This window comes from Urocitellus parryii, chromosome 1, assembly GCF_045843805.1.
Source record: "Urocitellus parryii isolate mUroPar1 chromosome 1, mUroPar1.hap1, whole genome shotgun sequence".
In the NCBI taxonomy this organism is placed as follows: domain Eukaryota; kingdom Metazoa; phylum Chordata; class Mammalia; order Rodentia; family Sciuridae; genus Urocitellus; species Urocitellus parryii.
This window is the reverse complement of record NC_135531.1, coordinates 180,068,092-180,095,227: the sequence shown is the minus strand read 5'-3', so window position 1 is coordinate 180,095,227 and position 27,136 is coordinate 180,068,092. Positions and strand designations below refer to the sequence as shown.

The following is a 27,136-nucleotide window of genomic DNA, read 5'->3' as shown; positions in this document are numbered from 1 at the left end:
TGCTATTGCCACCAGGGTGGGGAGCTGTCTCTGATTTGCACGTATCAGGAAGTTGAGTTTGAGACTGTGGACCTCAAGTTCAAAATCTAGAGTTCGTGGGGACACACTCAGATGCCTCCCATCACAAAAAATAAAATAAAATAGTCAATTTTAAGGAGGGATTGGTGTAAAGGTTGTTATTTCTCAATCTAGTTGAGATTCTATTTACTTATTGTGAACATTTCAGAATGTAACGTTGCCTGTGGTCTCCCCGAGCATCAGCTCGTCATCCTTGAGGCTTTGTGCCATCAGCTTGATGTCAACTCCCTTCTGCCTGCCACCATCTCTTTTTCTCAGCCTTCTGCCCTAAGCTCAGACCTCCCAGCATTCCTTGCTCTGGGGTCACCTGCCAGCGCTCAGCTATTAGGCGAAATCCCTTGAGCATACAACACAGGGTCCCTGCAACATTTGGTCTCCACAACTTCATCCTCCTGCCTGTCCTGGTGGCTGACTCTAAGGACTGGCTGCTCCTCTCCTAGACACACTGGCAATTGCAGTTTAAATGCTCATGTTGACCTGTTGTGGCATGTCTGTGTCACCTGCATCTTTAACAAAGTTAGAAAATAGCATTCCATGGTGGGGTTGACAGGAACTATCAATATTGTGTTTTTAAAACAGCTTGCAAAGAATCTGAACCACACAAGCAACTACATTTAAGTGGCAATCTCAATACATATCTTTCCTAAATGTGAAGATTCATCAATGTAGTAATTTTATTCTCTTTTGTTTGTCCTGTGAAAAATTAACATCTGGTCTGGACTCCATATCTAGGAAGATGAACGAGATATCTGACAAGACACGATTTCCCCTGGCAACTTAGAGGCCGGCTAGCTTCCCGGGAGCTCACATGGCTGAGCTCAGGTACTGTGATGAAGTGAAGTGGGTCTCCCACAATCCATGCATCAACACCCTGGTCTCCTGTACCCCAGCATGCGACTGTATCTGAACCTCAAAAACCTGACCAGGTGATGAGGTCGTTAGAGTGGGTCCTAATCCAACACGACTTGTGTCCTTATCAGCAGAAGAGACTAGAACACAGACACACACTGAGGGATGTCCACTTGAGGACACAGCAAGAAGACGGGTGTCCATGAGCCGAGAGAGAGAACCAATCCAAAAGCTGATCCAAAATAGGGGGATTAAAAAAAAGAAAAGAAGAGAAATCAGAGGAGTAGACACAGGGGAATGAAAGGAAGGGAGGAGGGATGGGATAGGGAGAGACAGTGGAGTGAATCTGACCTCACTTCCCTATGTACATCTATGAATATGCCACAGTGAATCTCACCATCACCTACATCCACAAGACACTAATTAAAAATAAATTAAGTAAATAGCAGAAAGATCAGTAGAGTTGAGGAACAGGAGGTGGGAGAAGGGAGGGGAAGGGGAAATACTGGGGACTGAATTAGAACAAATTATATTCCACGCTTTCATAACCGTGTCATAGTATGTTGTCATGTATAACAAAAAAAGAACCAATTAAAAAAAATAAAAAAAGAATAAACCAACTCTCTCAACATCCTGATCTCTAGAATAGAGATTAAGATTAAGATTGTAGATTAAGCTACTCAGCCTGTAGTACTTTGTTACAGCAGCCTGAGCAAACTCATACACTGTGTGATGATTCTGCAAGTCCCACTGGTTAAGTCCAAACCCCTCAAACAAGGAGCACTAGCTGAGTTCTACCTACTCTTGCCCATGTATGTCCTGGGTTTCAACCACTATGGACTTGTCCCCAGTGTTCTCTGTTCCTGTCCTCCGTGTAATAACTATCTCCATGCCACAGTAAGGCCGTGGGTGTTGCATAGCCCATAGTCCTGTTTCTGCCTTGCTATCCCACTCCCCTTAATCCTGCCCCCCCTCTCTGCTCAGTCCTTCTGAGAGTCTCTGACTTGGTACCGTCACTTAAGTCTGGCTCAGACGTGGCTCCCAAGCACCATCTCTGGGTCTCATCTTCATGTTCGTTAGATCACAGAGCAGGTTCATGCATACCCAGAAGTATAGCCTGAATGTGGGCCATTCCCCACATCTAAGTGCCCGAGTCCTCTATCCTAATTGTACTGTGTCTTTCCAAAGAGATGCATTTTCTCTTTTCTGGCTTCTGAATCCTCTAGGACCCTCAGTATAGGTCTCTTGTAGCATTTATAGCCACCCTTGGTTTATAGTTAACAATTTACTTGTCACCAGCCTCCTCCCCTCCCAACTCAAACCACATTTTCTTTCTCCTGATCTGGCATCTTGCATATAAAAGGAATTAAAAATATTTAGTGAAACAAATGATTTCAAACGAGCAGTAATTCTGACCTCGTATTTGGCGCTGGCTCTTTGTCGCTCCTCAGCAAGCTCTTTTCTAAGTTTAAAAGACATATGATCTTTACCATGGTGCACCTGCCTGTGGAGAAAAAAAGCCAACTTCCAGAAGCCACCAGAAAATGCCATCAGCTTTAGGAGGGATGCCTGTCTGGGTTGCACCCTGCAACTCAGAGGGATGCTGAGGTGCTGTTGGAAGCACGCTGCGGGAGAGAGGCTGTAGAGGCTAGGCCACATCTCTAAGATGGACAGCATGGCCTGCGAAATGACGGTTATCATCTAGTGACACATGTTAAAATGTTCCTGAATAAAAAGATCTGGATGCTCGACAGCATTAGGCACTAGGGGAATGCAAATCAAGGTCACATAGTACCTCACTGCCTGCCCGCTGCCTGCCCACTGCCATGACTAAGATAATAATAATGATTTAAAAAATAGCGGAAAACATTAAGCATTGCTGGGGCTGGGGTCCAACTGGAGCCCTTGTAGGTTGCTGGTGAGAATGGAAAATGGTGTAGCTGCTCCGGAAAACAGTTTGGTGGCTCCTCAAGAAGAGTTCCCAAGGACATGCAATTCCACTGCTAGGTATGTACCAAGAGAACTGAAAAGAGAGGCTCATACAGCATTACTCATAATAGCCAAAAAGTGGAAACCATGAAGTGTTCATTAACTGGTAAGTAGATAAACAAAATGTGATCTATCCACACAGTTATGTGAATAATAGAATGTATATTCATTATAATGTATTTATTATAATGCAAAGGATATGCAATCATAAGTAGGAATGAAGTACTAGTACATGCTGTGATAGACAAACCTTAAAAAGTGTTCAGTTATAGGAGCCAGTCACAAAAGACCACAGATTATATGATTTCATTTATATGAAGCATCCAAAATAGGCAATTCCTAGACATAAAAGTACATGAGTAGCTAGGCACAGTGGCCCACACCTGTAATCCTAGTGGCTCGGGAGGCTGAGGCAGGAGGATCACAAGTTTAAAGCCAGCCTCAGCAAAAAGTGAGGTGCTAAGCAACTCAGTGGGACCCCTTTCCTAAATAAAATACAAAATAGTGCTGGGAATGTGGCTCAGTGGTCGAATGCCCCTGAGTTCAATTCGATGTACCACCCCCCACCCCCATGAAAAAGTACATGAGTGGTTGCCAGGGCTCTGGGGAGTAGGGAATGAGCAGTGACTGCTAATGGGCTTGGGGTTTCTTTTTTGGAGTGATAAGAAAGTTCTGGATTTAGGTAGTGCGGAAGATTACACAACATTGTGAATATATTGAAAATCTCTACACTATACACTTTAATGGAGAATTTTATATTATGTGAATTTATCACAATAAAAAAATTCTAGTATGTAGTATGTCCAGCATGGAACCTGGAACATCTTCAAAATAAAAAAGTATCTATGATTTTAAACGTGGTGTGTGTGCATGCATGTGTGAGCGAGTGTGTGTGTCTGTATCTGGAGGACAGTTTTAGATTAAAAGAACCTAAAGAGTCACAAAGATGAAATATAAATTGTATGATCTTTGATAAGACCCTGGATGCCCTCTCTCCAAAATGAAAATATCCCAGGTATAGAGGCCACCATTAGGACATCTGGGTAAATTTGCCTATGGATGACTTGACCCTGCTATTCCACAGGTGTTAAGTTTCTCAGACGTGTCTATGGTGATGTCAGAGGCTACCCTTGTTCTTGGGAGTTACATGCTAATGTATTGGGGGTGAAGCTTTCCAGTGTCTGCAACTTACCTCCAAATGGCCCAGCAAAAAAAAAAAAAAAAAAAAAAAGCCCCTGTAGTTGTGTGTGCATGTTAGCAGGTGTGCTGTGTGTACAGAGTGCAAATGTGGCACAATGCTAACAATTCATGAACCACGGTCAAGGTTGTCATTGGTTATTTGCAGGTAAAAATCTTTCATCATGAAATGTTGGGAAAATAACATTAAGTGAACTGCACAGCATTTAAGGTGATTTACAATGGGATTTCAAGTATGTTATAAAGCAGCATAGAAGGAAGAAAAGACATGGCATTAATGGGGGGGGTCACTGCTGAGTGGTAGCATTAATGATTTTTTCCTTCTTTGTAGTTTTTTTTTTTTTTTTTTTGACTGGGGATTGAACTCAGGGGTATTTAATCACTGAGCCACATCCCCAGCCCTTTGTATTTTTTTTTTTAAATTTAGAGTCAGGGTCTCACTGAATTGCTTAGGGCCTCACTAAGTTGCTGAGGCTGGCTTTGAACTCAGAATCCTCCTGCCTCAGCCTCCCCACTTGGTGGGATTACAGGTGTGCACCACTCTGTTTGGCTTCTTTCTTTATCACAGTTTTAAAAAGACATTTTTTCAGGTTTCCTACAGTGACAGGGGATCTACTCTTCATAATAGGGAAAACATTTTTAAAAACAAAATCTTCAGTTACTTGGAGAGGGAAAATCGGGCCTCAGCATGGTACACAGCTTTGGAAGTCTTCAAGGTCAGGGCCGGTCTTCCCTGTGTGGGAAGTGTGGAGGCAGGATGTGGATTAGGCAGCCTGTCAAGTACACTTTCCAGGAGACTGTTTTATGGCTCAATTCAAGAGTTTCTAAAATTTTCTTTCGAACCAGGTGAGATGGCGCACACCTGTAGTTCAAGCTATTACTTGAAGAGGCTAAGGCTGAAGAATCCCTTTAGCTCCAGGAGTTCAGGGCCAGCCTGGGCAACGTGGCAAAACTAGGTCTCCCCCGTCCCCACCAAAATTGAAAAACAACAAAACAAGTTTACTTGAGCAGGATCTGGACAGGTGCACATGGACATGCCAGGTATGATCTGGTTTTAAAAATTCATTTTGATCACAGAAGAACAAGAACACTCAGCCTGTGTTTTAACCATCAGGGGACCCCTCCCTGATCCCCACAACTGCAGGACTGTTCAGGTCTCTGGGGCACACAGCACAGGGCACAGGAGCTCATGGTCAGGGAAGTTCAGATGGGGTGAAGTTTGGGGTACCCGAGCCACCCCAGATTTGTCTTGGAGTGTGCATGTGGTGGTGTTGCTGGTAGCAGTGGCTGGCAGGGAGAAGGTCCTGGCCTCTCCCACAATTCAGTCTGGTTTTGTGCTGTGACTACGCTTAGGAACCATCATGGTTTGGTAGCATTAATTTCTCCTAATGGAAATTCATTCTGAAAGAGAAAGACCAGTGGAGGGGAAAGACTAATCAAATTCTCCAAAGGGCATAAAAATGATTTCATGATATTTCATCTATAAAAGGCCATCCCCTAAAAACAATCACGGATTGCTTTGATATAAATAAATAATTGCTCTATATTTACCACTTCAGGTGATTTTCCATCTCTTCTTTAGCCATCTGTCTGATTTTCTGTTCAAAGAGCGCCTCCTTCATCTGTCTTGTTTTTGAAATACCAGTGCCTTGGTCCAGAACTGAAGGCAGGGGCAGACAATGATTAGATCAGTAATCAAATCAGAATCATTTGCCGAGAGCAAAACAATTTCTAATGGTGAAGCATAACAGGGATCTGAGTTTTGTTGTTCATAAATAATAAATGTGACATGAAATAATTCTTTCCTATTTGGCCCAGGGGCTGATTTATGGTGGATCAACTGGTTACCTTCTCTTAATTCTTTAATCTTCATTTTTCCTGGTTCTTGATTTAAAACAGTTGCCACAGCAAATGGATTTGATAGATCTACTGGAAATTTCAGGTTCTGGTACTTAATTTCCTGAGACACCGAATGGGCAGGAAAATTAGTTCTCTGGCTTCTCCCATCACTCTCCCTCCATCACATTGGGGAGGACGCCCCCCCTACCTTCAGTTTTGGAGGCCCTGTCTTTGCTGGTAGTCGACGGAAATTTATATGCGGCATTGTTTTTTCTGCAGGAATGCTGACTTTCTTAGAAAGAGTATTTAATCTTTTAAACTCTTCCAATCTATAGTTGAAAACAGATATTAAATTAGTATACAAGCCAATAACTCAATAACTTCTATTTTTATATTTCTTTTGATAATATCATGACTTGAAGTCCATCATTATATCTAAACTGAAAATAAATCTGTGTACCCAAACAGTGGTCTATTAAATTAAATGCAATGTCAGCATCTTAGCACATAATCATATCTATCAGAATAGTTCATGAATGGTTTTTTTTTTTTTGCATTCTTAGGGAATATAATGAGTGGAAAACATGACATGCTGAAAAATGCTCTTATGGTCTAGCGTAATTAATTTCTAGGCTGTTGGTTTTCAACAGCTAAATTGATTACATTTTTAAAATCATACTTTGAGGGGCTGGGGTTGTGGCTCAGCGGTTGGGCGCTTGCCTACCACATGCAGGGCGCTGGGTTTGTCCTTAGCATCACATAAAAATAAAATAAAGGTATAAGAAAAATTGTACTTTGATTTGTCTTCTTGGTAAAAGGAAGATTATTCCCATTTTTGGTAGCAAGATTGTTAAAAAAAAAAGAGATTCAGACTCATGTTTGGGATCTTTCCTGTAACTAAAAGTGGCCTTTTGACATTCAGGTAGAGACAGTGCAGACAGTAACCTGCAGAATCTATTTGGATGATTTATTGTGTGATATTATAGTCAGAAATTCTATTTCTTTAAGTAAGAATGTGTGAACCCTTGTTTTCCAGGATGAACACTTAGTTTCCAATGACATTTCAGGAATTAGGTGAGAATACATTAACATGCTCATAGTCAAGGTGCACCTACTGAATAGGCCTGGTGGCATTGTATGGAATGGTGCTAGCCATCTCAAATTCAACAGCCCCCTAGGCAAGAGTATCCTTAAGGACCACAGCATGGGAGCACCTGTCTGTTGGTGAGATGCACGTTGACTGACACACTCCCGTGTGCAAGGATCAGGGCTTAGCTGGAGAGTGAGCCATGGCTCAGTATCCTCATCTCCACACAGCTTTAACATCATCCATGCTGTAAATACTGGGAACCTTTTGGGGGTGTCAAGAAAACCATCTCCTAAAGAACCCTAATTGCTACTATTGGTGATGGAAATGAAAGAGACTAAGAACATGATGAACCAGAGTTATGAACTGCATTTGACAGTGCCAAACAGAGGACATGAGTGACTCAATCATCATATTCCATACTGAAACAAAGGAAGCAATCTAGAAAAATTTCAGAGAACACTACTGTCAATATAACTTTTTTCCCGTTGTGGTGGAATTTATGTTACAGTACTATTTGCAGTTTGGAAAGACATACAGGGCTTGAGTCACACTCCTTGAAAACATCAGCAGTGTACTAAAAAAGACGTAACCCCTGGCTGGGCAAGCAAAGCAGAATTATTCAGAAATAGTGTATATGCCTGCATTTGGGTAGTGCCTCGTCAGACAATGCTCTCCTGTATTTAAGAGCACACCTGGGCTGGGGGTGCAGTGAGTTCTTGGCATATCAAAAACTCAAATAGCAAACAACAGAAACCAAAGAAGCATTCCTCACAAGTCCCCCTTTCTCTCTCTTTTTTTTATTATTATTTCTTACATACATCACAATAGAGGAGTGCATTACATTCATAATATTTTTGCATTACAATTTCTCGGTCATTTCTTTTCCTCTCAGCAGAAGCAACTCTGCTACCAGTAGAGGTACTCTATGCATCACCGTTATGTTTTAAGGTGTATTTTATGTAGGCCCATCATTTAAAATAAGTTTTGTTGGTTCATTTATTTTTGTGGTGCTGGGGCTTGAACTCAGGGCTCTGTGCATGCAAGGCAAGCGCTCTACCCCTAAACTACACCCCAGCCCCTAACATAAGTTTTTGATGGTGTTCTGATACAAGGGAAAAAAAAAGAATAAAAGGAAGAAGGACTTGGAGTTTAGGGAAAGTGTTAAGAATAAACAAAAACATTCCAAAACAGCCCTACGGTAAGGCCATGTTGGGATAGCACGTTCCGGTGAAGACGCATTCATAAGGCTGGGAGTTGAACTGTGAAATCCACAACTGCATCTTTATTTGTGCAGTCCCGTACTCAAAGGGTGTGAAGGTAATAGTCACATCCATCTTGCCATTAGCTGGAATTATTCCTGAGAGCAAAGAAAGGAGAAGATGTGTTGATAATCAAGTGCAAAGAGATGGACACATGCGTGAATACATTCTTCCTGGGATAAGCACGAGTATTTCAATAATCTTTGTATAATTTTTTCATTAAACACCCATGAATCCAACTTCTGTGTGTTTACATGGATCTTATTTACCAATTTCTACATTAATCCTTTATAATTATTATTTGATTATGTCAGTTATGTAAATATATACATATCAATCTGCATTAGTGATTCAAACACGAATTCCCAGAAGTCTAATCTTCAGGGGAATTTACCAGAAATCAAAGTTAATGTTGCAAGTAACAAGGAAAAGCTAGGAACACACATAAAAGTTTGTGTTCAGACAATGCAGCTCCTTAGGTTTGTGTGTGATTTGATTCTCTCCTTTCAGATCTTTTTTTTTTTTTTTTTTTTTTTTTTTTTTTTTTTTGGTGATGCTGGGGATCAAAACTAGGACCTTGCAAATGCTAGGCAAGCACTCTACCGCTGAGCCATGCCCCCAGCCCTCTCCCTTCAGATCTTGAGAATGGACTGCTATTCCTTCCAAAAGCAACGCCTGTTCTTCCTTCGTATCTCTGGTACCAGTGGGGCTTGAAACAGCAAATTTCAACAGTGAGGGAAGGAAAACAGAAGGGAAGACCCATGGACTCAGTGCAGTGAGGGCTAATGCTCTCTGACCCCCACTGAGGGCTCCTTGGTTTGCTTCCTAGATGAGACCTTCTGGTCTTTCCATTATCCCTGCAGAGGCTTGCTAGGCTAACCACCTTCTCTGCCCTCACCCTCCTCTGGATCTTGTACCACTCTCTCCCTTCTCTCTGTGGGCCATTCCTGCAGCCACTCAGGCTGCATGAGTGAGAAGACACACTGTGTGCCTGCTACTGTCTCAGGGACTCGAATGCACCAATCAACAAAACGAAGTCCCAAGTCTTGTGGCGTTGACCTTCTAGTTGGGGACAGTAAACAAAAAGAAATGAATGTAAAGTACAAAGTCAAGTCACAAATACCACCACCACCACCACCAAAAATCGATAAAGTGGGGTGTGGGGCAGAAAGGCCCTGGTGAGGAGGTGTGGAGCAGAGCCTGTGTGGGCAGGGCCTTGGCTCCAATCCCCCGACTCTGGCTTCTGCTGCTGCAGGGTCTCTGTACTAGCTTTCTACTGTGTGTTGAGCTGCTTCTCCTACTTCCCAGAATCATCTCGTTGCTAGTCTGTCTTCCCCTAGACTAGCATGTCAGTTTTAGGAAAATAGGTACCTGCTAGGTACTCAAGAAATTCTTGCTGAATGAGTGAATGAAGCAAACTCGAAAGCCTCCCTCCACCTACATGTCCCAGGAAGCCCCTCCTGCCTCTCCAGCTGCCAAGCTTCACTACCCTAAGCTTCCATCTGCACCCCATGGAACTCCTGTACTGCTGGACCTGTTACCTTGCAGACTTTGTACTCCCAGCATAATGCGTGAGCCCCAAAGGCGGACACCAGCCCCATACCCTTTTGTCTTCCTGAGTCCCTGGCAAGGAATCAAAAACAGGTAAAAGTGCTTCAGAAACAGGTATTGGTCAATTCCTCAAGCACTGAAGGCAAATTTGTTAAACGACACCCACTAATGACCCTTGAGCCCTGGACAGGGCAGAATGATCCAGTAGAGTAACTGGGGTCTGTCAGCCAGTTGAAGACCAGCAGAGCAGAATCCCTGGTTCTTCATGATGTGTGGAACTTCAGCACCTTGACCAGCCATTCCGTCAGAGACTACAGGTGACCCACAATTCACGGGGGCTTTAAACCAAGAACATTTTGTTGCTTCTGCTCTAGCTCATTGATTAACCAAAAAAAAAAAAAAAAAAAAAAAAAAAAAAAAAAAAGAAGAAGAAGAAGAAGCAGCAGCAGCTCTGGATCAGGAATTAATGTTTGCCTTGCCCAGGCTGATTTATTTTTAAGTGCTCCCAGCCTGGACCTAAAACACAAAGCACACTATGGAGATGTAGTCTAGGCAACCAAAGTCAACCACTTTTTCCATTAGCAGGAATACCAGCTCTGTTACCAGAACACGGTGGCAGCTGACTGTCAAATGTTAAAAGCTGTAAAAGGTGTGCCAAGTAATTATAGCTTCCTGCTCGGCAAAAACTAATGGTGAGATAAAGGAGAAAAAATATCATGTGTTTTTTTATTGTTGGTTGTTCAAAATGTTACATAGTTCTTGATATATCATATTTCACACTTTGATTCAAATGGGTTATGAACTCCCATTTTTACCCCTTATACAGATTGCAGAATCACATCAGTTACACTTCCATTGATTTACATATTGCCATACTCATGTCTGTTGTATTCTGCTGCCTTTCCTATCCTCTACTATCCCCCCTCCCCTCCCCTCCCCTCCCCTCTTCTCTCTCTACCCCCTCTACTGTAATTCATTTCTCCCCCTTGTATTATTTTTCCCTTTCCCCTCACTTCCTCTTGTATGTAATTTTGTATAACCCTGAGGGTCTCCTTCCATTTCCATGCAATTTCCCTTCTCTCTCCCTTTCCCTCCCACCTCTCATCCCTGTTTAATGTTAATCTTCTTATCATGCTCTTCGTCCCTACTCTGTTCTTAGTTATTTTCCTTATATCAAAGAAGACATTTGGCATTTGTTTTTTAGGGATTGGCTAGCTTCACTTAGCATAATCTGTTCTAATGCCATCCATTTCCCTGCAAATTTTATGATTTTGTCATTTTTTAATGCAGAGTAATACTCCATTGTGTATAAATGCCACATTTTTTTTTTATCCATTCGTCTATTGAAGGGCATCTAGGTTGGTTCCACAGTCTTGCTATTGTGAATTGTGCTGCTATGAACATTGATGTAGCAGTGTCCCTGTAGCATGCTCTTTTTAGGTCTTTAGGGATACACTCTACTTCTATGAGATCAACTTTTTGAGATTTTACACATAAGTGACATCATGAATATTGTTAAAATTTTTAAACAGTTTTCTCTCTGAACATCTGCGCACATATTATTCTTCCTGAATTGTCACAGGGTCTTCCAACCCACATGCTAGAAGTGTTAGTAAGGGTAAGAATTGGTTTTAACCTTCTAGGATTTATGGTCCCACTAATTATGGTTGGGGTAAATTACTTCATCTCTCTAAGCCTCATTTGGGAAATGAATAGCTACGTCATTTAAAAATCATCCATGAAGGGCTGGGGTATTGGTTCAGTGGTAGAGTGCTTGCCTCTCATGCATGAGGCACTGGGTTGGATCCCCATTACCACATAAAAGAAAAAGCTAAATAAACAAAATAAAGTTATTAAAAAAATCATCCATGAACAGATGTTGACAGCAATGCCTTTGATTCACTGGATTACAGAGGGAGGTCTTTGGGGGTGGGAAGCTACTCTCTGGCTCCCAGTTCTGTGAACCATAGGCCACCTTTACTGCCCGAGGTATGGGAGCAAGAAGATAGTCCCAGAGGCCACTTAGAACCTGCTTCACCCCCTTGTTTAGCTCTGTGATTGGCTTGGACACCTTATCTGAGGCTGTTTTCTCATCTGTTAAAATACAGTGTGTGAGATAATGCTTGGTATGTAGTGCACATTCTGTAAACATCTCCTTCACAGCGTTTATGTGATGTAAAACGAGTAATAATTTATTGTAGGTTAAATTACCATTAAAAAGGCCAGGTGTGATAGTATACACCTGTAATCCCAGCAATTTGGGAGGCCAAGGCAGGAGGATCTCAAGTTCAAGGTTAACCTCAGTAACTTAGTGAGAACCTATCTCAAAATAAAAAGTAAAAAGGATTGGGGATGTATAATAGTGGTAAAGTGCCCCTGAATTTAATCTCCAGGACTGAAAATTTTAAAAAATCATTAAAACATCAGAAAGAGGAAATATTTCTTTGCAAATTTTATACTTAAGCTATTTGAGTTCTTAAAAAGGAAGAGACAATTGCTTCCCGAGGTCAAGCCACCAGGTGAGTTTCTCAAAGCTCAGATCTTTCCTTTTCTTTCACAAAAGTGCAAGGCCAGCAGGTGTGCCACAGAGCATGCTTATAATTGGAGGCTGAGGCAGGAGGATCATGAGTTCAAAGCCAGCCTCAGCAACTCAGTGAGGCCCTAAGCAACTCAGTGAGATCCTGTCTCTAAATAAAATATATTTAAAAAGACCAGGGATGTGGCTCAGTGGTTAAGTACCTCTGGGTTCAATTCCCTGTACCAAACAAACAAACAAACAAACACAAAACAAAATTTAAAAAGTGCAAGGCCAGGGCTGACTCTAGAATGCCCCATTTTAAAAGTTAGGCTTAGCTGGGGCTGGGGCTGGGGCTCATTGGTACAGCAATTTCTAGCATGTGTGAGGCACTGGGTTCAATTCTTAGCACCATATATTATGAATAAAATAAAGGTCCATCTATTACGCAGCACTAAAAAATGACAAAATCATGGAATTTGCAGGGAAATGGATGGCACTAGAGCAGATTATGCTTAGTGAAGCTAGTCAATCCCTAAAAAACAAATACCAAATGTCTTCTTTGATATAATGAGAGCAACTATGAACAGAGCATGGAGGAAGAGCAGGAAGAAAAGATTAACATTAAACAGAGATATGAGATGGGAGGGAAAGGGAGAGAAAAGGGAAATTGCATGGAAATGAAGGGAGACCCTCATTGCTATACAAAATTACATACAAGAGGAAGTGAGGGGAATGGGAAAATAAACAAGGAGAGAAATGAATTACAGTAGATGGGGTAGAGAGAGAAGATGGGAGGGGAGGGGAGGGGGATAGTAGGGGATAGGAAAGGTAGCAGAATACAACAGTTACTAATAGGGCAATATGTAAAATTGTGGATGTGTAACCCACGTGATTCTGCAATCTGCATTTGGGGTAAAATTGGGAGTTCATAACCCACTTGAATCTAATGTATGAATTATGATATGTCAAGAGCTTTGTAATGTTGTGAACAACCAATAAAAAAAATAAAAAATAAATAAAGGTCCATCAATGTACAAAAAACAACAACAACAAAGTTAGTCCTAGAGATTAACTGTGAGGAGGTGAAAGATAAGCCCTGCAGCTTTTGGGTACACATTCATGTCTGAATTTCCCTGGAAGGATCAACTCCTGCTCAGGTTCAGAGGATGAAGTGTCACAGACACTTGGGCAGCTAATAATCCCCAGTACTGCTTTTAAACTTTAATTTCCTTCTTCCTCTGGCAAGCTTTTTTATTGGAACTAGTAATGGGTGGTAACTAAAGATTTTTGGAACCTACAAGTTTCCTCTTCATCCCTATGCATCAAATATCCCAAATGCAGGCATTAGGAGCAAGCCCGGGGCAGTCTGGGGCTCTGCCTGTGCCGAGTGGGAAGCTGAGGGGTCTGGGTAGACGATGCTGGGGAAATTCAGCCAAGCCAACAATCATTTTCTGTCAAGCACATAACCTTCTGGCTGCTAACAACACACACAGCACACAGGAGATTGGCAGGGGCCCTGAAGGCCAGAGGAAGATACAGCACCTTGGTTGAGATGGATTGTTAATTTATTCAACCTTTCTTTTGCAAAATAGAATTTCCCTAAACTCTTTATGACATGATTCTATTTGTCTTCCTCTTCCAATTCAAGGCATCTTGGTGTCATGACTCTTCCAACTTAGTGTAATTGTCAAGAGTTCGAGTCTGGAATCAGACAGACCCTGTCACCCTGGGCAAGTCACCTGGCCTCCCTGAGTCTCACTGTCCTCAGCCGTAGGGAGGTGATGACTGTCCTCAGTTGTAAGAAGGACTGTAGGATGAAACCACACAATGAATGTGATGTGCTTGCCCAGTGCCTGACATGTGGCTGACAATTAGTACATCAGAGCAATTATGAAACTGTGCAAGTCATGCTGTGTGTCACCATGGCCACCATCAAGGATATTTTGAGGGCTGAGTGACAGAGCTTTGCTATCAATGTGACAGAGCTTCTTAGGATCTGTGCACAGAGTGGCTACCTGCTTGTCCAGCTTTTCCTTCTTTCTTAAGGATGTGGTTAATAATTAATTACCTACACTCCTCAGAAGTTAGGGAGCTCATTTGCATCTAACATATTAGCTATCCCTAACTGTTCTCACTTTCTCACTATTAAGTGTGGTACTTCAGAAAATCAACTCCTGTTTTTTGCAATGTAAGTATATTTTAAAATTTCAAAATGACTCCTAGTCCTATAGAAAATAATCAACATTGTGTGAGGTTTTGGTTCAACCCCCAGTACAGGGGAAAAAAAGGGAAATAAAAAGAATCTATATGCATGTCATGATTTAGAATTAATACAAAATTTCTGCCTTAAACACTTATATATTAGACAAAATATGCACTTGTAATGATGAAAGAGGTGTGAACAGTGAATATATAGACTTAAAAAAATGAACTATTTTGGCACTTATAGAACACCACTGTGAACAAATACTTAAATCCCAAACCTAAATATCAAGAGACAGAAACTGGGAAGCAGAAATCATTTCTGGTAAAATCTTACTTTCAAATGGAAGAGATGCCACTTTCAAAGGGTAGGGATTTATGTCCTTTGGGGAACATAAAGACAGATAGTTCATATCACACATGAGACAAAAGCATGAGACCCTTTATTAAGATTCTGAAATCTTGGGAAGGAATAATATCACCACTTATTTATTTATTTAGGTACCAGGGATTGAACCCAGGGTTGCTTAACCACTAAGCTACAATCCCAGTCCTTTAAACAATTTTTTTTAAAAAAATTTTGAGACAGGGTCTCATTAAATTTGAACTTGCAATCCTCCTGCCTATTCTCTCCAGTTGTTGGGATTACAGACGTGCACCACCACACCCCACAATATTGTCATTTTATTTAAAAATTAATTTAAAGGTGAATAAAAACCCAATGAAGTACCAAGAGCCAAAAGTAGAATTAGACTCGATTAATTTCTGATTTCAAGTTTTGAACTTAGAAGAAACTCACCTGGACATTATTACAAATTATCTGAATGATACAAATTATCCCAAAGTGTCTTTATTCTCAAGTGTCCAATTTCAATTTACATTATGTCAGATGTGTAAAATTTGTTACATGTTAAAAAATATGATTAAATATTCAAATATGGTATATTCTGTTTTTCTTGGAGACCTACTTTCCCAATCCTGACTTGGATCTGAAAATTCTAAGGAAATTAGAAGCTTGAAATCCTGACTGTCCTTACCTGACGTTGGCTCAATAGAAAAGGCTCGATGAGACTGAGTCAAAGTGATGTGGAACTCGAAATCCACAGGACAGCTGCACTGTAAAGGGATAACATAGGTTTTGCTGAAAAAAAAATGGGGGTGGGGGAAAGAAAGAATATTGAATATTATTTTCTAGCTCTTTTGGTGGCCAGGAATAGAGACTGAAGTTGCATGATAAACACCAACAATGGCAACAGCCAACACTGATCTAGCATGTCTGTGCGCCAGGAGCAGTCCTGGGCATCTCCCACATGGACTGCCATGAGGTGTGTGATGATTATCCCCTCTTCCAAGAGGAAACTGAGGCACAAGACAGACCAAGAGTTCCAGACAAGGCAGCATGGCTGTTAGTGGCATGTGAGGCAGGTCCTCATCCTTGGCATTCAGACTCCTAAGACCACTGTGTTTGCTGCCTGGGGTGCTATTGGGTTTTCCCTAGAGACTCGGTGGTGGGGAAGAGGAAGTTTCTACCGAGTAACTAGGCTCAGGGAACTTCGGGAACAGACAGGACTAACAGAAAGCCAGGGAGGCCCTGGGCCTTCGCAGGGCTGAACCCTACAGTGCTGAAGAAGCCATGCTTTGGGCTGCTCTTGAATGAACCCTGAACAGGCTCTATTTGGTCAGCAGTCCAGCAGCCATGAGAGGGCCCAGAGAGGGTGTGTGTGCCCAGGAATGCTCTGTCACCCCAAGACAGGAGATTCCCAAGCAAGCTTGGACCTGTCACTTGCAGCACCACAGGAGCTGTGGCAGAGGTGGCCTTTCTTAGAGATCCCTGTGTTTCACATTCTGTGCCCCTTCCACAAGGCAAGCCCAAGTCAGCTGGAGTTTGCAGGATGTGGGAGGGGAAACCCAGCTCTCCCATGGCCACTTGGTGTCCACGCAGCCCTTGGGGCAGATTATCTGGTCCCCTTTCAGCAGCAGGCAGTGAAGTCCTTCCTTTCCAATCCCCGTTTTTCTTTCACCTCTTCCCTTTTCCTCCAGCCACCACTGGGCTTCTGTATCCTCAACTCTGTTCATCTCTCTCTGTCCTGTACCTCCTGGGCCTCGGGGCTCTTTATGACCTTCCTGCCTCACGGCTGGTCCCTACCTTGTCACCTGTCGGATGGTGGCCTCCTGCCCACTGGCCATCCCCTCACTTCTCCCGTTCATGCTCCTGGGTGACCACTGTTGCAATACAGTCCAAGCAATGTTGGTGGGCCAGCTGGCACCTGCCTTCTTGGTAGGTAACGGCCCAACCTTATCTGCCCGTGGGCTTCATGATGGCAGCTTGCTTCCCCTCCTGCCCAGGCCTGTCTTCCCTGGAGACGGCGTCCTGTGAAGGCAGAGTCTGACTCCACTCCGGTCTCTAGAGTAACCTGAGCACTTTCCCAGAATCCCTCACAGTGCCTAGCAAATATTTGTTGGAGCAAAGTGAAATCACCCCTTTCTGAAATTTGGGGATTGCAAATGTGGTTTTAAAAACTATGCCCAAAGCATTTTTATTTGGCTTTGAAATTCAATGCCTTTCAAAAATCTGTGAAATATTTCAAATGTAAAAGGAAGTATTGGGCTGGGGATGTTGATCAGTGACTGAGTGCTTGCCTGGTAAGTGTGAGGCCCTGGGTTCCATCTTCAAAGCCACAAAATAGAACAAATAAACAACACCAACAAAATAAAGAGTATTTTATTCATTACTGAACTTCATTGAATCTTTCTCTTGGGGTACATTGATATCATATTTTCAAAGACGAGGATGGGGACCCTTGGCATTCAGACTCCTAAGACCAGCTGCGTGCAGGTGGCATCCCCAAGGCTCTGTCAGGAGCAGTTGATGTTTAGGAATTTTCTGCTAAAAGCTACATGGTTGCATTTCCCTGAACTGAAACAAACCAAAAATCCCTCTTGGGACTTTCCCACTGGTCATAAATACTGTTTTCAATTAACTTCACAACTCTGATAATTCCTCTAGAAAAAAGTGTCAAGGTTTTGGTTTCATGATGATTACATGAAGCCAAGTTCCTGATGCGTTAACCAGTCTGGAAAAATAAACAACTCCTTAAGGGCACAGAATTCCCAGTGCCATGGTTCAGAAGGAGATCTAGTCTAATTCCGAATTTCAATGGGATTGCTGGGTGTTGCTCTCATGGCTGCTGATCCTAACATGGATATCAGATTAGTGAGGATGGCCCCTCACCATAAGTAAAGGGCAGTCTAGATGAATTTAGATCAACAGGAGGTTTAGGTAACACAGAGTTTAGTTTATTTAGAAGTTTCTCATATTTGAAGAAACAGAATCTCACTAGGAACTGGATGGAAATAAAAAAACTAAAGTGAATTCTCCTCATCACATACTATTAAAAATGATCTACAATAAACACTAATATACATAGCATTCCTCAGAAGCAAATAGGAACTTACATTAGAGTTCTTCTGTAACTTATAGGAATTAAAATGTGAAAGCAAGTGCAAGTCAGTGCTTTCAGAGGTAACCACAACTTTTATCCCTGTTACTTCATTACTTAAATATTTTATCAATTGTGTTAGGGCTGGGTATAAAGCACATTAGTTACTTTTAAAGAATTATTCCTTATCTTTGAAAAAAATCCAGCTGAAACCTCTTAAATACTAAACTTTAAAATTATAATCATGTACAAAGTGTATGCCTACAAGAAGACAGCGCAAATCAGGCTGGGGATGTGGCTCAAGGGCGCGCTCACTTGGCATGCGCGGGGCGCTGGGTTCGATCCTCAGTACCACATAAAAGTAAAATAAAGATGTTGTGTCCACCGAAAACTAAAAAATAAATATTAAAAAATTCTCTCTCTCTCTCAAAAAAAAAAAAGAGCGCAAATGTGCCTTACACAAAGTAAATGCAAAAAATAAAATAAATTCCAATTTCTTTCTTGTCCCTTCTGACTTTCTGAGAGAATGAACGCTCTGTGAACTTATTGGAGATAACATAATGTCAACTATACTTCCCATTTTGAAACTCTCGCTCTCTGGAGAGTGTGGTGAACAGGTCACTTACCATCCTAGCATTTGGCTCCTTTTCTGGAGAAGGAAGGGTTAGGGACAAAAGCTAGCCATTTCCAAGATGGTTGGACTCGGGAGCCACAGTACATTCACCATTAGTCACTATGTGTAGGTTTTGAAGGAAAGGCCATCAAGGTAAAGGGAATCCTTGACACAGGGGTACAGATATAAGGTGCGCAATAACACAGACCATAGCACCTGGTGAGCTAAGATGCCCAATGATGTCATTTTGGGGTTAAGTCAACTTAGTAGGACTTTTCCTTTTTATTTAAACTGCTCATTGATGCGGAAATCATTCACAGAGCAAAGGAAGTGGACCAAGGTGATGTGTCTGTGTATCATCTTTTCCCTTCTGAATGTACCAAAGGCTACTGAAACATCCCAGAATCTGGGCAAGTTGTGGGGTCACATGCTGTGACAGTTTTCAACAAGTTTACAAACTCTGACATTCTCTCACTGAGAGGTAGAGTCCAAGCCTCCTTCCTTTGACTTATGGGCTCCATTGCTACTTAACCAACAGAGCACCGTGGAAATGATGCTGTGCCCTTCTTTCCTTCCCTCCCTCCCTTCCTCCCTCCCTTCCTCCTGTCCTTCCTTCATCCTTCCTTCTTTCCGTTCACAGTGCTGGGGAATGAACTCTGGGGTGCTCTGCCACTGAGTTACACTCAGCCCTTTTTAATTTAATTTTAAGACAGACTCTCGCTAAGTTGCTGAGACTGGCCTCAAGCTTGTTATCCTTCTGGCTCAGCCTCCCCAAGTCACTGGGATTACAGGTATGAGTCACTGAACCCAGCTCTACCTGTTTCTTAAGGTCAAGGCCTAAGAAACTGGTACCCTCCTCTTCTCTTGGGATACCCACTCTGATCCCCAAGGAAGGCAGCTCGAGCAGCCTCTGAGAGACCTACAAGGTGAGAACCACCATCTGAGCTCCCAGATAACAGCCAACAGCTGTGTGGACATCTTGGCAGTGTATCTTTCAGCCTCCAGGAGAGCTGCTGACTCTGCTTGGAGCAGAGGAAGCCGTCCCTGTTAAACCAAGCCCAAGTTGAAGATTCATAACAAAATCAATGATTGATGTTCTTTTAAGCACTACTTTTGGGGTGGTTTATTACATAGAAAAAATGGAAGCCAACGACATTCTCTCTTTACCACATCATTTATCCTTCAGAGAATGACTATTTTATTCCATTCTGGTTACTGTCTTAATCTGGATTTTGAAGTCTTTTTTTTTTTCCTTGTACCAGCCCTTGGGGTTCACCACCCATCTCTGTACCTCTTAACCATCTGTGGAAAGCCATGCTGTTATCCCCATCTTATGGATACATACACTGAACTCTGGGGAAGTCCAAGGTCACACAGTAAGTGAATGGTGAAGTGGAACTTAAAGTCAGGTCTCCAGATACTGAGCTCTTAACTGCTGTACTGCATTAGCCCTCTAATGTTAAGGGACAGCTAATGACCATTCCCTTCTCTATTGACATTCCCTGAAATTGATTCCTCTGTGTTGTTTTTGTTGTTAAACTTTTCAGAAGTCATCTCCTTTCATAAGCAATTGTTAAGAAAGGCCTCTTATAATAGACTAGACTATGCACAGGCGATCGCGCCGATTTCCATGACTGAGCTGGGGCTTTTGTGAGGTAATTCAATAAGGTCATGAGAGAAGATTGCCCCCAATGGGATTAGAGTCCTTTTAAGAGGAAGAAGGGGCCAGAGCTTTCCACCACCACCACTCTGCCCTGCCCTTCGAGGAAAACTGGATAAGGGACCTCACCAGAACCTGCCCATGTTGGTACCACCATCTTGGACTCCCAGAACTGTGAGAAATGTTTGGTGTTTAAGCTGCCCAGTCTCTGGTAATTTCTAACAGCAGCTTCAGCAATGACAAATTCCAAGAATTTTTCCTAAATGTTACCAATCTCCTCTCAAGTTGGCATGCATACAGGGAGAAAGAAGGAACTCTGGGAACTGGCTAGTTATTTTCACTTACGCTTAAGATACAAATTGCTGAGCTCTTAACTGCTGAGAATATATCCAACAAAACAGATGAATATGAGACACATTGTTAGTTGTCTGAGAAGTTGAACTCCCAACCTCCAAATAGGCAACGATTTAAAAAGATAGAAAGAACTGAGGGCAAGTTACATTTCAAATTTCAAAAAATGCTCTTTTATCTCAGATACTTTAAGTTCTTTTGAACTTTTAAAAGTTGCTTATCTTTCTTTTTGAAGACACAATTAATGTCCCTGGGATTTGGGCCGCAAACCATGATCCTCAATGATACAGTCACACAAAGACCAAAACCAATTTATATGGAGATATGCTCAAGTATTAGGCCTTTAATTATTTTTTACACTACAGAATAAACACCACCTGCATCTTAGACTAAGTTTAGGACAACATCAGAGGTGAGGGAATGGAAGTGTCTGGGAGGCTGGCCGTCAGCTACCTCCATGGCCCTGGTTTCAGTTCTTTCTCCACCCTTACTTGGTCCTTCCTGTAGGTAAAGCTGTGCCCAGTCTCACCCTGTGCCCAGTAGTTTAGGAAAATCAGGAGCCTGGTGAAAACATGAGGGAACCAGAATGCAATGAGGTCACCTCTCCATCCTTGATAAAAGAAGTGAAAGCATTTCTCCTGGGGCTGGAAAGGAACTAACTTCAGAAAAAGATAGACAGGAGAGATGACACATCTGTCATCTGTAGAGATAATAGGGAAGCAGTTCATATTTGAAAAGCCCCCTTTTAGGGTAGGAGGTGTAGTCAGAAGGTGCTTAGCATGTGTGAGGCAAGGGTTCCAGCCCCAGCACCAAAAACAAAACAGAAAACACCTTTCACAAATTGTAACAAAAGGTACTACCACTGAGATAATTTTAAGCGCGTAGCTCAGTGGCATTAAGTCCATCCACACTGGTGTGTAATCATCACCCCCACCGTACGCAGAGATCTCTTTTCATCTTGCAAAACGGAAACCTCATCCCCACTGACCACTATCTCCCTTGACCCCACCCGGCCCCAGCCCTTCGCAGCTGCCATTTGCTTTTTGTCTCTCTGAGTTTGCTGACTCTAGGTACCTCATATCCCTGGGATTATACAGTATAAAATTCCCTTAAAATTAAATATTAGCATGAAAGGACTAATAAAAACAATAAACTTGAGAGGAAATAGCTCCTTACACTTCCCCAGGGTGGCAGAGTGAACTAGTGGGGGTAAGGAGTGAAATTCAGGGGTGGCTCCCTGGAGGGGCGAACAGGGCCTGTGGCTGGAGCCCAGAGAACAGGATGAGCTGGCAGCAGAATGGAACTGATTCCAGGGCAAACAGCTAAATTGATGTGAAGAGAGAAAAACCTCCTGCAGACCGACTGCTTTTGTTTGTTGAGAAAAATACAGCATTTATTGGGGGAAGATAAGAGGACACATAAAAGCTACCAAGAGCCTCATATTCTTTTAGAATAGGGGGTAGAAGAAACCGCATACTGACTGGATTCAAACCGCACTTCCTCCCAGCTACATGGCCTGAATACGGTTTGGCCTGACGCAGCCAGCAGGACCCCCGGCCTTATGGCATCCCCACCAGCAATTATTAAAACAAAAAACTCACTTTGGGGTGAAATAAGAAATGAATTTTGTAAGCAAATCAACTTAAATTCAAATACTTTTGGTTTTGAGATTGCAATATCTAAGAATTTGGGGTGAGAAACTAAGGACCTATTTAGTGGAAAACAGCTGTTTAAGAAGTTATAGTTACAATTCTGTGGACTGGTTGTTAGTTACTCTATGCTGACTATTTCGACAAGCATTAGGTGATCATATTCTAGAAAGTACACTGAAGCCAGGCAGAGTGGCAAACACCTGTAATCCTAGCAACTCTCTGAGGCAGGAGGATTGCAAGGTCAAAGCCAGCCTCAGCAACTTAGCAAGGACCTAAGCAACTCAGTGAGACCCTATCTCACAATAAAAAACAGAAAGGGCTGGGTATGTGGCTCAGTGTTTGATGGCCCTTAAGTTCAATCCCCAGTACGAAAAAAAAGCACATTGACCATCTGAATGTGCACCTGAGTTGTGTGTGTGTGTGTGTGTGTAGAGGTACCACAACCTGTCATGCTGCAATAGCAGTGGTGACCACACGTAGCTTTTTGTGGCGTTAGGAGTGGGATTCGACAGCTGTGTAAACCAAGCAAGGCAAAGGAGCCCCCAGAGAGCATTTTCAATTTAGGGGTGGTGCCTCTCCAGGACCAGAAACTATCCACAATTTTTGCCTTTACTCTTACCAGGAACTCGCAGGATATTGAAATTCCTTATCTTAGAGCCTTAAGTATTAGAATTGGGAATTCATGCATGAATATTTTTCCTAACAATAATTTTGAATTTCTTACTGCTTAGTACATGCTACTAGCTTGGTGTTTTCATATAAGCCACAATATGCATATGCTGCTGAATGCAATGAATCATTCCAAGAATTTCTAAATAGAAGACCCTAAACAAGAATGTTCTACCTTTAACTATCAACACATACATTAATTTTCTCCTGATGCCAATCATAAATCAGATCAATTGTACACTTTGTTCCAAGTCCAAGGAAGAAAAGTAGAGTATTACAATGCTCACGCCAGGCTTTCACGAGGTCAAGAATGGCTTTTCCCACTTTAGGTTTTCAGCCTTCCCATGGCTTCCTCCAAGTCAGAAGTCTAGAATTTTATGAGGAAGCCAGAACAAAAACTAACCCAGATCTCCCACGGAACTCCCTCTGATGACTATCTCAAGTTGGAGCCCACTTTTGCTAAAGGAAAGGGAGAAGCATTTATGCCCCTTCATTATTATCAATATAGATCCCTATAGTTTAGAAATGGGATAATCTCCTTTTCCTGATAAAATTCACAAAAAGAGACACGGTGGAGATGCCTGGCTGGATGGATACCTGGTGTAATGGTTAATCTGAATTATGAAGTTGATTGGATTGAGATACCGAAGATGAGGAGGCTTCTGGGTGTCTCAGTGAGGCTGTGTCTAGGAATGATTGGCATGTGGGACAGCAAACTGAAACAGAGATCCTCCCTGAGTGAGTGAAGCACAGTCCAAGTGGTTGGAGGTTTGGATGGAACAAAAATGTTGCAAGAACAAGGAAGCAGCTGCAGACACAAGCTCACACCGCCATTCTTCTCCAATGGGTTCTTGATTAACTGCTGTAATGGCCGGAGGACATCAGACTCCAGCTCCCTCACTCTTCCAAAGAGAACTCTGACTAGTGACTGCCCAGGGAGTTTCCAGGCCTGTCATCCTAGATTGAGGTGCCATCGTAGGCCTATCTAGCTTCTGGCTACATAAGCCAATCTGACAAGTACCCTTTTCAGAATTGTGTGCGTGTGTGTGTGTATCTCCTGTTGTTCTGATCCTCTAGAGAACCCTGACTAAAACACTTGGTCAGCAAAAGGATATTAAATCAAAGAAATGTTAACTATAAAGCGAGGGACAGTTTTTCATTTAGAGAAAACTCGGGCTGATGTTCAGTGGCAGTGATGGTTCTAAGTACCAGTTTTGGAAGACAAGCTCCTGACTGTCCCACAGATCCAGGAAAGGGTTGAAGTGAAGCCCAGTCACTCTGGTCAGCATGCTTTCATAAAATGCTGCTACTCTTCCAATCAAGTTGAGTTTGGAACACAGGAAAAGAGCAAAAGGCACGCTTCCCTTGACCAGCTGGAAAATGTCAACTACTTCTCCTCAAGTAAGGAGGCCTTGAAAAACTCCCTCTGCAGATCAATATTGTAGTCTTCTCCTGAGGCCTTCACTGTACTGTAGTTACAGCTGGCTCTCGGTCTGCTCCCATGAAGGCTCCCAGTCGGCACAGTGCAAGACGGGGCTGGGCTGTCATCTTGTGCTGGTGTCTGCACACCCTCTCATCACTCTTCCCTCTTGGTGTGACTGAAGAGTGCACATTTCCACGTGGCCCATATGTTTACAATCAGGGGCAGGGAGAGAACTCGGTGGAATTCCAGCATTGTATTCTGACCTTGGTTATTTCCATGCTTTCTAAAATGAGCCACAAGGTTCACTGCTCAAAAAAAACATCTTTTGGTAAATTTCTAAGTGTATGATCTAAAAGTTCCAGGAATCAAAATACCCTGGCTTTGGAATTGAGTAGCCAGAGACCTTCTCTGTGAGTGTTGTTAATATGGCCCTGGGGCCTAAGCAGCCACTGCTGCCCTGAGATGGTGCATGGTCTGCTTGCTGTGGGGGCGCACGGACCAGGTTCAGAATAGGGCCTCTCCTGGACTCCTGGACTGCCCATCCCCTCCCTGGGTGGCTTTCTGGTACACTTATCTATATCACACTAAGCAGCTGGTTACCAAAGTCACTTGGGGAGCTCAGCTGATGGAAGAACAACTGGTCACCTGACTGTGTTTGCTGAAGATTCCAGCTAGTTATTTAGTACTGAGAAATACAGTCACAGAAATCAGAGAGCAAGATGGGCAAACACAAATCTTTCCAGAACTGTGGTAATGGAGTGATATAACCTTTCCATATCTCACATAAGCATGCTCTACCTATAGGAAAGGTAGATTGTGTTTCACCTATGATTCACAAAGTATTGAGGGGTTAGTGCATTCTCCGGGCCTCCATGGTGAGGCCTTACCCACTTACAAAGCCGCTGCGAGAACTGCAAGTCTTCTGCCCCCCACGATGTGGCGTTTGACTCAGAGCTGCTGGACAGAAAGTGGAATGGAACGTTCTGTTATTTATAGAGGCTGTCAAAGTACATTTTACCAGATCTGAAGCCTCCAAGTTGTTTATAGGTAGTTGGCAAGTGTCCACGTGACATTTTATCTCAGTAAGAAAAAAAATACAGCCATCAGATCCAACCACAGAAATCACAGTTGATGAATGTAAACTAGTCCACTCAGGCCCTCATAGAAAATGGACCCACGTGCCGTCCTTCCCCACAGAGGCTCTGCCAGCAGCTAGCTTCAAAGTAGGACAGCAAAATTAGCGGTATGACGCACAAATCCTATAACCTCTGATGATTTTGTCCAAATCAATTCTATGTGCAGAGGGGAAACCTTTCAGTGATGGCTCAGGGTTAAATCTGCATTTCCCAGAAAAGCCTAGGAGGCCTTCTCCTTCCACCTTTCCCTACCTCCATGCCGTGGATCTGGCCACATGTGCCTCATCATAGAATGTTCTGGATGAGCCCAGGCATGCTGTGCCATTTCACACCTGTGCCGTAACCCGTAACCCCTGGCACTGCTCTGCCCGGAGCAGCTGTGCTTCACTCCTCCGCTGCCCCCCTTGGCTGGCTCCTGTCTGATTATCCAGCAAAGGTCGGCTCAGACCTCTTTTCCTCCTGGAGATCTTGTCTGAGTGCCCCCAACGCCCTGCCCCCACTTTACCCCACGCAGGCCGGCTAAGCACCTTTCTCAGAAGACACTAAGTCAGACATGGGAATTGCCCATTTAAACACGGTTCAGGTCTTAATTTTCTCTGCGTCCTTGCTACCTTCTGGGGCTGGAATACAGTTTGTCCCCTCCAAAACTCATGCTGAAAGTTGATTGTGGCAGTACTGGGAGTGTGGCCTCAAGAAGCGAATAGATTGTTAAGAGAGATTAATGTCTTTCTTGTGGGACTGGGTTAATTCTCACCAAATCAAGTTCTTGGTTTTGCCCCACTGGGCTACTTCCCATGAGAGTGAGTTGTTATAAAGCAAGGGGACCCCTTCTGTTTTGTCTGGCCCACATACAGCCTCTTTCCCATTTACTACTGACCAACTGTCACTACAAATAATTTCAGAATGGGCTGAGCAGATACTGGTACCATGTTTTGGACTTTGCAGCCTCTCTTTGTCTGAGTCAGAGTAAACTTCCATTCTTTATAACTCACCGAGTCTCAGGTATTCTGTTATAGTAAGAGAAAATGAATGAAGTCAGTACCTAACACTGTGCCTGATGAAAGAATGAAGCATTTGATGAAAGAATGAATAAAATGAATGCTGAATAAAGATCTACCCAGACAATACCTTCAATTCCCAAGGATCAATAGATAATATTTTAGGTGAAAGTTATTTCAAATAATCCCCATCCTGTCCCCACACATTTTGGATGGAACATAGCATGGTGAAGAGTCACTAAGAAAAGGGTGTAAAGTCTGTGTTTAGCTGCCTTCTGCCAGAATGTCTGGAGGAAAAATGTAGTGTTTTTATCTTTTGAAAGATTTTTTGAAAAATATTACACCATTATAAACAATAACTTAGTCAAATAAACTGTTTAGCTGAAATTTTCATTCCAATTATAAATGAAGAATATTACACACAAAACAGCTGGAGGAAGGACCCAAGGAAGTGGGCAGTTTTATTTTAAGAGCCCGAGACTGATGATGCCTGCATTCTAAGTGATATTATTTTTAACAATTTAATAAACTATTTTTTCCAGCTTATAAGCCTGCCTTATGACCCAAACAAAAAGTAGTTTTTGGAGAGGAAGAAAAGGAAGAAAGAATTATTAATAGACTA

The 27,136-nt window shown here is 42.6% G+C and overlaps 1 protein-coding gene across 2 annotated transcripts in view; it reads right to left on the bottom strand.

The window, feature by feature from the left end:
• LOC144254712 (cilia- and flagella-associated protein 221-like) overlaps window positions 1–27,136 on the bottom strand; it is a 93,473-nt gene that overhangs the window by 45,852 nt on the left and 20,485 nt on the right. For both annotated transcript variants that reach the window (XM_077798201.1, XM_077798202.1), the window contains exons 6-11: window positions 15,610–15,713; window positions 8,240–8,399; window positions 6,161–6,281; window positions 5,962–6,073; window positions 5,665–5,773; window positions 2,344–2,431 (exon numbers count right to left, since the gene is read on the bottom strand). In XM_077798201.1, the coding sequence (XP_077654327.1) occupies window positions 2,344–2,431; window positions 5,665–5,773; window positions 5,962–6,073; window positions 6,161–6,281; window positions 8,240–8,399; window positions 15,610–15,713 (694 nt within the window). The remainder of the gene's footprint in view (window positions 1–2,343; window positions 2,432–5,664; window positions 5,774–5,961; window positions 6,074–6,160; window positions 6,282–8,239; window positions 8,400–15,609; window positions 15,714–27,136) is intronic.